General features: G+C 63.6%; 1 protein-coding gene across 1 annotated transcript in view; it reads left to right on the top strand.

The window, feature by feature from the left end:
* Positions 1 to 8,527, top strand: part of TSPAN32 (tetraspanin 32) — a 15,408-nt gene extending 6,881 nt beyond the window's left edge. Inside the window, exons 4-9 of the mRNA XM_007949335.1 lie at positions 672 to 746; positions 4,794 to 4,895; positions 5,555 to 5,641; positions 7,334 to 7,417; positions 7,642 to 7,733; positions 8,377 to 8,527. Coding sequence (XP_007947526.1) covers positions 672 to 746; positions 4,794 to 4,895; positions 5,555 to 5,641; positions 7,334 to 7,417; positions 7,642 to 7,733; positions 8,377 to 8,527 — 591 coding nt within the window. The remainder of the gene's footprint in view (positions 1 to 671; positions 747 to 4,793; positions 4,896 to 5,554; positions 5,642 to 7,333; positions 7,418 to 7,641; positions 7,734 to 8,376) is intronic.
* The last annotated feature ends 1,516 nt before the right edge of the window (positions 8,528 to 10,043 follow it).

Raw genomic sequence — 10,043 nt, 5'->3', positions numbered from 1 at the left:
AGAGGGGAGGGAAGAGGGGGCAGCCGCTCTGAGGCAGCCACGCTCCTGAACCTGGCGGCCTGGGGCAGCAGGAGGGCCGGGGAGGTGGCTGGAGGGTGCCCATCCCTGGCAGTTCTGGAGGCTGGGAGTCTGAGGTCAGGGTTTCGGGCCCCCTCTCTCTGCCCAGCCTATGGAAAGATCCTTCCTCGTCATTTTTCGCTTCTGTTGTTGTTAGCTGTCAGGAGTTGACCCTAGCTCACAGCAACCCCAGGTGTCATCGGGCAGAACTGCCCCATAGGGTTTCCTGGCTGTAATCGTCACAGAAGGTCTCTCCTTTCAGGGCCGCTGAGTGGGTTCGAACTGCCAACCTTGAGGTTAGCAGCTGATGGCAAATTGCTTGCAGCACGCAGGCTCCTTAACCCCTGCAGCTGTGGGTGTCTCTTGGTGTCAGTGGCTTGCACCCGGGTCTTCACACACTGTCTGTTCTTCATAAGTCACCACCAGGGAGGAACTAGGACTTAGCTGATCATGCCTCCAAAAAAAGACCCCATTCCCCAGACAAACGGCTTCAGGGTTTGGGTCCTCAGCCTACTTTTGGGAGACACAGTTCAAGCCGGAGGACCCGGGCACAGCCCTGGAGGCCGAGGCCCTGCTGGGCCAGCCCGGGGTGACCTGCCCTCCCTCTTCCCCAGGCCTTCCTGTGCTTCGCGCTGGTGTTCTGCATCCTGGTGCAGGTGGCCTTCTGGAGGTTCCACAACCCCACCCAGGTGAGCGCCTCCCTGCCCCCACCCCGCACAGGGGGCCCCCCCCGAGCTGCATGGGGGGCCGGAGGTCTGGGAGCTCATCCGCCCACCTGTTACTGGGGAGAGACGGAGTGAGGGTGTGGGGGGTAGGTGCACCTGTGGGGTCAGGCACTGGCTGGGCACGAGTGGGGAGGGGCTGCAGAGGCCGGAGGGTGGGTGCGGCTGGGTGCTGTCCTGGGCTGGGAGGCGCAGCTCCCTGGGGAAGGAGGCGGCGTTGCTGGGAATCCACTGGACTCCCTGAGCTCCTCAGCCCATCCCTCGTCCTGGGAGCCAGCGTGCAGGAACGGCGGGGGGAGGGCAGGCCCGGGCTGGGTGAGGGACTGAGTCCAGCCAGGGAGGAGTGTGTCCAGGAAATGTGCTGACCAAGGCCTGGCAGGAGGAGGGGGCCACAGGGCAAGGGCACGGGGTGTCCCAGCCTCACTCACAGGATGGCAGCTGTGCCTGGTCTTGGTCGCCTAGATGCTGACCTGCCAGGCGGGGACGGCTGACCCCCAGGACCGCATGGGGGCATCCAGGGACACTGGCGTTTCCATCTGGGGTGACTGGGGTGATGTGAGGGGAGGGCTGGGTCCCTGCAGGAGGGAAGTCATTCATTCATTCCTTTTTCAGCTAAGCCTCACTGAGAGCTGGCCGAGTCTTGGTTGTGTCTGGCATCGAAAGCAGCCCAGTGAGCCTGAGAGAGGCCAGGCTCTGTCTGCAGGGCAGACGCCAGCCAGGGACCGCCAGCTTCTCCCATTGCCTCTTCCCCGTCCCGGCCCAGGCGTCACCCCAAAATGCCCACCTTCCCCTTGTCATGTGACTGAGGACAGTGCCTTGACCTGGGAGGGAATGGAGTCCCTGCCGGTCGCTGGTCCCTGGAGAGGCAAGCCGGTGACCAGCCTCAGGCTGCTTTTCCCCAAGGAGGGGTCTTCTGACACATTCAAGTCTGGCCCTTGTGTGGGTGACCCCAGTAAAGACAGCTGCCAGTCTAGCTGCCCTGGGACCCCCACCCTGGCCCAACCCTCCCTGCTCAGGCACTCTCTCTGTGTTTACAGCTGAGCCTGGGATCCCCAGCTGGGAGGGAAGGGGCCCTAGTGGGGACCAAAGGACAGAGGTGGCTGGGCCAGCTCTTATGGACAGAGGTAGGGAGAGCCCTGGCTCCCACGTGGGTTTCCTCTGGCCCTGACCAGCCCCCCTCCCAGCCCCTCCCAGCCAGTCGTCCTGGCCTGGCCCACAGTGGTCTTGGGGCCCATGCCTGACCCCGGGCGGGAGGCAGGTTCTTCCCCAAGCCTGTGGTCTGGTGGGTGCCATCTGCCCCCTCCCCAGCTGCAGGAGGGATGGGTGGCCTGTGCGCATGCCGGCTGTGTAAGTCCAGGTGCTGGGATTGGAGACTGAGTCAGCCTCCCAGTGGTGGGCCCTTGGGGTCCTTGTCTATCTCCCCAGGCCTAGGTGTCCTTGACCGTGAGGGGAGTATGCAGGCCCTGCCCTAGGGGCTGCTTTAATGTGAGAGCAGCCAGTGGCCAAGGGCTTCCGGCCCAGCCCGCTGCTCACCGGCCCAGCCTGCTGCTCACTGTGCTGTTGGCCCTGGGACAAGGGGTCCTTTGGAGCTGACTCCAGTTTGGAGGAGACAATGTTTGGTGCCAGGTGGCAGGGGAGGTGGGACGAGGTGTCTGCATACGCCCCCTAGGGCCACGGGCCAGGGCCCACCCTCAAAGCCCCTCAGCCAGGGAGCCAGCCCTGAGCGAACAGTCTGTCAGCCTCAGGTCCCTGGTTTCGCAAGGTCCCTGAAGCAGCCCTGCGTGGCAAAGGCCAAGGCAGGCTGCCTGGGCAGAAGCTGGAGTGCAGAGCCTGGAGCCCCACCTCATTTCCCCTCGACGCCCCCACAGCAGGGTCCCCTAAGATGTCCTAGAGTGTCATGTGAGGATATTCTGGGGCAACTGCTGCAGAGAGGCCACAGAACAGGGAAGAAAAGGATCCGCCAGGCCCAGGACCCCGCCGCCCCCGGCCCAGGCCACCCCCAGGCCCCAGGTTTTCTGCCTCAACCGCTGGGCCGAGCTGGCGATGGACGCAGGGACCAGGCCGTGGGCATCCAGCGGCCCCCTGTTCATTACTGTCTTGCTGCAGCCGGGTCTCGACCACAGCCGTCGCTGGTCCTCAGGCTTGCCTGCTCAGGCAAAGGCCACCTTCCTGAGTAGCTTGTAGCCGGGAGGCGTGCAGGGTGGGGGCCTGGGGAGGAACCCCCTGTTCTCCCAGCCTCTCTAAGCTGGCACCACCCCCAGGCCCTCCCTCCCTGACTTCCTGCCAGCCACCTTGTGGGCAGACGTAGGCAGAGCTGCAGGTGGCCTTTAGGCACTCCCCATCCACACCTGCTTCCAACAGTCCCTGGGGCCCACCTATGCTACCTTTCCTCCTGATGAGGCTGAATGAACACCAGCCACCAGCAGGGCACACCCAGGGTGTCAGGGCCTGGAAACCCCGAGACCTCCTGGCCCACTCCCAGTTCTCTTGTAGGACCTAGTGGGGGCAGCTGAGGGTGGCTATGAGGGGCCCAGGCCCAGGGTAGGGGCTCCAGTCTGGCCCTCCGTATTGCCCAGCGGGGGATCCTGGGCTTTGCTGAACTCTGCGTCCTGTCACCCCGCCTCCAAGGGTGTGGGGGAGACACCCAGCCGAGAGTGCAGAGGGAGTGTGGGGTCACCTGATCTTATGATTAATGAGACCCCTTGCCCAGAGGCAGGGTACCGTGCGCCTCCCTGGCCTGGGTGGCAGAGGAGGGGAAGGGAAGACACTGTGGAGCTGGCGTGCAGGTGGGGAATGCACCGGGGTGGGGATTCGGAGCTGGCCTCTCTGCCGTGGTCACGTGGGCCCCCACCCTCATGCCCTCTAGGACCTCCTTTCATGGGGGCAGCACCGCAGGCTTTAGTCTTTACGCTGTGGGCTGGCAGGCCCTATAACCCCATTCTATATGGAGTATGAGAGAAGGCCGCTAGCCCAGGCCCTCCCACAGCTTGGCCAGCCGGGCCCTTGGCCGCCAGCCCAGGGCACTGCCCACCTCCCAGTGGGTGGGAGGAAGAGACTGGCGGAGTTGGGATGAGAAACTAGAGCTGTGTCCCGACTCTGCTAACCACTCTGAGGATTAACTCCTGCCAGGAACAATGCTGGGGTGGACCATCCATGTGGCCCCGAGAGACCCCAGGACTTTGGGAGGGCGGGCCTATCAGTCCCCAGGCTGCTGACTGGGCCCCAGCGCCAGTGGGAACTGGCCGGGGGGGGGGGCTCTCCACCTTTTGGGAGGGAGGTGTGAGTTCCTGGGTGGGCTGGGTCATCAGCTCCTCCCTCCCCAGCCCTTTGGGGCAGCCCCCGAGCCCCCATTACTGTATGGGCATGGGGTGGGGGAAGAAGGAGAAGAAGGGGTCAGGGATCTGAGGTGGGAAGGGAGGCATCAGAGAGTTGGGGGGCGGGGGCTAGTCTCAGGACAGGGAGCTCAATAGGGCCTCATCCCATGTTGGCCGAATGACCCCTGGAGAAGGCAAGGGGCCTTCCTGGAGGAAGGGAGACTCCAGCTTGTCTCTGAAGGGGTAACTTGGCAGGGGGAGGGCCTTGCTGCTGGGGTGGGAGTAACATGAGCAGGGCATGGAAGGGGGGCTGGGCGAGGGGAGAAACAGGTGGGGGCAGCAAAGGCCAGGGCACAGCTCAGCCAGGCCCCTCTGTCCTCATGGCCAGCCCCCAAGGCGCCTGCCTGTGCAGGGCTGGCCCTGGTGCCACAGCGTCCCTGGCCAGGGGCCCAGCTGCCCAGGCTTTTGGGAACACAGCTGGGGAGTCTCTGGGGGAGACTGAGAGGGTCGCTGGGACCCCTGGCTGCTCCTGGGCTGCACACCACCATTGCCAGATCCGTAGTAGGAGACATGGGGCGGACAGCAGGGCTGGGGGCTCAGAGTCACCCTCAGGGCTCTCCGGAGCCAGGGGGCTGCAGGGACAGCCCCTCGGAGGGCGGCCAGCTCAGCGGCTCTCCCACCTGCCCTGCTTTCTGAGCAGGTGGAAGATGCCGTGCTGGACACATATGACCTGGTGTACGAGCAGGCGGTCCGCAGCCCGGCTAGCACCCAGGGCCAGGAGCTGGCAGCCATCCAGGACACGGTGTGTTGCAGGCAGGGGCGGGAGGAGGGGAGCGGAAGTGTGATGGGAGATGGACAAGGAGCACGATGGGGGCGGGGAGGGGAGCACGGGGAGGGATCGGGGGCCCACCAGCCTCTATGCCCTGACCCAGAGGACGGACGGGCAGGGTAGCCGTGCACACACCCCCAGGCCCAGGGCCAGACTCGAAACAGGGTCCCAGGACACAGGCACCTTGTGGACAGGACAGAAGGTCAGAGGCCTCTTCCCTGTCCTGGGCAGGGCCCAGTGCCGAAGGAGAGTGTTCGGGAGGAAGGCGCGCAATCAGGCTCCGGACGGTCCCAGCCCGGGGAACACTGTGGAGCAGGCTCTGCACTGCGCCCAGGGCTGGGAGTCGGGCCCCACAGTCATCACTGGGCTGTGTGTGTCTGTCTGGTTCTCACTAGGTGAGCGGCACCATGGGGCTGGGTGGGCTTACTGGGCCCTTGTACGGGGAAGGCCCCAGGCAGACAGGGGTGGGACATCACTGCTCTGCTGCCCAGAGCCTTCCCTGAGCCCAGCCCTGTCTCCAGCTGGCCTCCACCAGCTGGGGCTCCCTGCTCCCTGCCTCAGTTTCCAAACCACCTGTCCCCCTGCGGGGGTCTCGGTGCCAACCCCCCCCCCCCGCCCGTGTGTCCTTGCAGTTACAGTGCTGCGGAAAGCGCTCTCCTTTCGGGCGAATGCACAGCGAAGAGGCAGGGCTGTGTCCGGGGGAGCTGGCCGGGAGAGAGGTGAGGCCGGTATGGGGAGGGGCAGAGGGGATGGCAGGGAGACAGGGGCAGCTGGGCACCCCGGGGCCTCACCCAAGACCCAGGAATGTCCCCCACTGTGCGTCTCCCCAGCAAGGGGATTGGAGGAGGACCCAGAGGGGTCTGGAGAGAGAGGTTATTGTGTGTGACGTGCCTGGGGCACCGGGCTGGGTCCGAAAGCCCCACAGCCCTTTGCTTACTCCTTCCCACAAGCCCAGCTCAGCTTCCTAAGGCCGGGCTGGGGAGCCTGCCGACTTAAGCCTCACCCTCACTCTCCAAAGCCTCCTGAGACACAGAAGCAGGAGGGAGCCAGAGGGTGTTTGATGGCCCCCACAGCAGGGGTGGTCAGTGCTGCCTGGGGGGAGGGCAGGCATCCCACGGATGCGGTTGGGAGTCCCAGGAGGGAACAAGGAGCTGGGGGGTCAGCAGGGCAGAAGGTGCTGTGAGGTGTTGGGGTGGAACAAAGGCAGGGACATACATACCTTCTTCCTGAGACAGCTGGGCCCTCCCCTCCTCCCACCTCCTCTCCCACCCACCTACCCGGCTGGCCAAGGCCGCCTCTCCTCCCCCTGCTGTCCTGGAAACAAACCTCTCGGTCTCTCGGTCTCTCTGCAAGAGGCCACTGGCATCCCTCCAAGAACAGGCCGGAGGGACGCGCACAGCTCGTCAGGCCAAGATGGAGGCAGCCAGTACAGGGGTGTGATGGGGGGGCCTGGGCTGGGAGGGGCTGAGAGCCAGGAGGGCCTGCTCTGTGGCACCCAGGGGTCCTCCATCACAGGGCGTGAGCTCCATTTTGTGCACCCCCGGGATGGAAGGGGGTGATGGGGCACAGGAGGGTGGCGTGAATTCTGGCTGCCCTAGAACTTGAACTGGAGGGACACCAGCCCCAGTGTCCATCTGTCTGTCTGTCCCCAGTCTGCCTCCCAAGAGGAAGCGTGGTGTTCACTTCAAGTGTGGAGGGAAGGGGGGCTGGTCAGAGTCTGTTTTCCCACGGGAGCCCCCAGGCCGGCCCAGCCAGGCACTGCCCAAGACAGTGGCCAGCACTGTCCCCACCTGGGACAAAGCAGGGGGCCTGGTGCCCCCAGGAGGCAGGAGCCCGTATGTCCAAGGAGCAGCAGTAGGTCCCCATCCCAGGTGAGAGCCAGGGCTGGGGTGGAGGTGACAGAGAGGTGGAAGGGCTCAGGCCTGCAGGATGGACGGATGAATGGACGGATGGGGAGACACACAGGCCCCACGCCCTCAGAGGCAGGCCCGAGACTCCCGGACATGGCCGAGTCCTGCCTCATCCTGCTCCCAAAGGCCCATGTCCTCCCTGAAACCAGAGCCCACCTGAGCGTGGGTCAGAGACAGAAGCTGTGTGGACACCGGGACACAGGGTGCACCAGATACTCGAGGACCCCAGGATCCCTTCAGGCTGGCCTGTCCACCAGTGGTCTCCACAGCTGACACCCTCTTGCTAAGGCTGTGTCCTGGCCCTGGGGGAGCGCTGGGACCACCTGCCTGGGAACTAGATGTGTGGCCCACCACAGACACCTCAGGGAAAGCTGGGAGCTGGGCCTGGGGCGCCTGTCTGTGGTGTTTGTCCGGGATGGCTTTGTTGGGACTGCCCCATTCCGTCTTTCCCTCACCCCACATTTGGCCGGCCAGGCTGCCACGTACACCCTCTCTTCCCAGGACTGCCTGCAGGGGCTCAGGAGCTTCTTAAAGACACACCTGAGAGTTGCCACTGCCCTGGCCAGCCTCAGCCTCGTCCTCACGGTACCATTGCCCTCCCCATCTCCTTCCCCCTCCACCTCCATGCCCACATCCCAGAAGGGGAGGGCCGGTCAGAGGGAGGAGAAGGCCAGAGACCCAGGGAGGTGGCCTGGTGGGTGAGCTCCTTCCAAGCCCCATAGTGTCCAGCGGTCTCCGGGGGGTGGCAAGCCCCTCTCCCGGGGGGGATGCTCACCCCTCTCCTGGCCTCTGTGAGGCCCCCCTCCTAGGTGTACGCCCTGCTGCTCAGCTCCTTCCTTTGGGCGGCCATTCGCTCCGGCTGCAGCTTGGACCGCCGAGGCACATACACCCTGACACCGAGGTAGGCCCTGGCCCGCCCCACCCCCTGGGTTCCTGGCACCCAGGCCATCACCTACCAGGCAGCATCCACCCCTCCTGCCCGGATATACCCCTTCTTCACGTCTTCCAGCCCAGATGGGACCCCAGGGCCTAGAGGAGGCACTTTGTGGGTGTGTGGTCCCACTGAAGTGTGGTCAGGACAGCTGGGCAGGTACCAGTCTGCATGGCCTCCATTATGGCCCACATACGACACCTCTCAGCCACTGCCCTCAAGTCGATTCTGACTCCCAGTGTCCCTAGAGGACAGAGGAGAGCTGTCTCATAGGGTTTCCAAGCTGGCAAGCTTTCCTCCCATGGAGCCGCTGCGTGCGTTCAACTGCCTACCTTGCAGTTAGCAGCTGAGTGCTTAGCCACCACACCAGCAGGGAGCCTAAACTTACCTTTGCTCAGCTACAACTCCCCAGACGGCAGCCCGGGCCAAGGTCTCTGGTTCTGGGGGACACCAGTGCTCTTCACACACAGGGAGCCTAGGAAGACCCCAGCCAGCAGCCAAGGGGCCCTTCCTGGCCCTCCATGCTCTCCACCTAGCCACTCTGCCTCTGGGCATCCTGTGGGGGCCATCGGGGGAAGGGATGGGCACACAATCCCTTCTCCCTACTTCTCAGAGCCCGTCACCGACGGCCCCGGGAGCCCAGTGTCTCCAGATACTCCAAGGGTGGCCCCAACCTTCAGCACCATTCAGAAACACAGGCTCTTGATGACCGTCTGGGTCAAAGCGGACATGCCAGCAGCCCTGGGCTTTGTGAACACAACTGAGGTTCTCTTTCAAGACCTGTCCTGCCACCTGTCCATGCAGAGACGTAAAGGTCCTCCATCACACCGGACGTCCCACCACCTGTCAGCCCACAGACGTGAAGAAGCCCCATCAACCCTCACAGGAGCCCAAAGGCGAGCCCTCTGAGGGCTTTCTTGGGTGTCTGTGGTGGGACAAGGAAGGGAGACGACCCAGACACAGAAACAGGCTCCCTTTGAAATAAATGGATGAATAAGCAGCATTCTGAAGAGCTCTGGTGGCTAGTACCTAAGGCACTTGACTGCTAACCAGAAGGCTGGCAGTTCAAACCCACCAGCCACTCCTCGGAAGGAAGACTGGGCAATCTACTTCCATAGAGATACCACCTCAGAAACCCAAGATGGGGTCACTATGAGTTGACTCCAACTCAACGGCAGTGAGTTTGGTTTGGTTTTTGGAAGCATCATTCCCAGAATCCATGGGAACAAGCCTGGAAATGAGTGAGGACAGAGAGAGCTAGTCTGCAGGAGCTAACACCAGTGAAACTGGTGGGATCTCCGACTGACCCGCCGCCTTCGAGGCCACGGCGCGACACGTCTGCACTCGTTGTCTTGGGTGATGGCACACGACTGCAGGCTTAGCTCTACAGTTTGGGAGCTCACGGTTCTGTGGGTCAGAAGTCAGGCTCCGTGCAGTTTTCTGCTCCGAGACTCACGAAGCCTAAACCCGAGTGTGGGCTACACCTTGTCTCTGGGAGGCTCTGGGGAGGAACCCACTCACAGGTGCACAGAGTCAGCTCCGTGGTCTCAGCTACCTAGTGCCGCGTAACAGAAATACCACACACCGGGCTTCGACAAACACGTGACCTCCTCGCGGCTCAGGAGGCCAGCAGTCCCGAGGCCGTGTGCGGCTCTCGGGGTGCTCCTCTCACGCCCCTCTCAGCTTTGCCGTACCCCCAGCATTCCTCGCAGTTCCTGGGCTTGTGGACACGTCTGCCCCCTCCGTCCGTGGGCAGTTCCTCCTGGGCGTTCTGACTCGTCTCTGTGTCTGCGCTGCCCCTGGCACCCAGGGGACACTGTGAGAGCCGAAACCTGTGGGAGGCGGAGACTTGTCCCGGAAGGAAAGCACAATGCTCCCCTGAAACAGACGAAAGAAAAGTGGTGAGACGTTCGAGAACTAGGAAAACAAGGCTGGGCCGTGGGCTCCAGGCTCACGGCTTCACGGTGTCACTCTGGGCAATTAGGGTTCGGGCCCACCCCACACTGAATGGCTTCATCAACGTAACAGGAAAACCCAAACGCCCTTCCCTAATGGCAGACAGGTATCCCTTAGCATGACTTACTGTCTGTGGGGGTAAAGTCGGACCGCATACGCACCGTGGCCCCACAGGGATCCCGTGCAGTTCAGAGATCCCGACGGGCAACTGGAAGCTGGTGCAAGTGCTTCCCTGAGTGCGGAGAGCCGGAGGCGCAAGCTGTCTCCTTTGCTCTCTGGGTCCCCCCTCTGCCCCGGCACTGAAGTGGCTTGGGGAGGAGGGCC

This window comes from Orycteropus afer, unplaced genomic scaffold (genome assembly GCF_000298275.1).
Source record: "Orycteropus afer afer isolate SDZICR_OR568_19922 unplaced genomic scaffold, OryAfe1.0 scaffold00244, whole genome shotgun sequence".
Classification (NCBI taxonomy): Eukaryota; Metazoa; Chordata; class Mammalia; order Tubulidentata; family Orycteropodidae; genus Orycteropus; species Orycteropus afer.
This window is presented reverse-complemented; position numbering and strand designations above follow the sequence as displayed.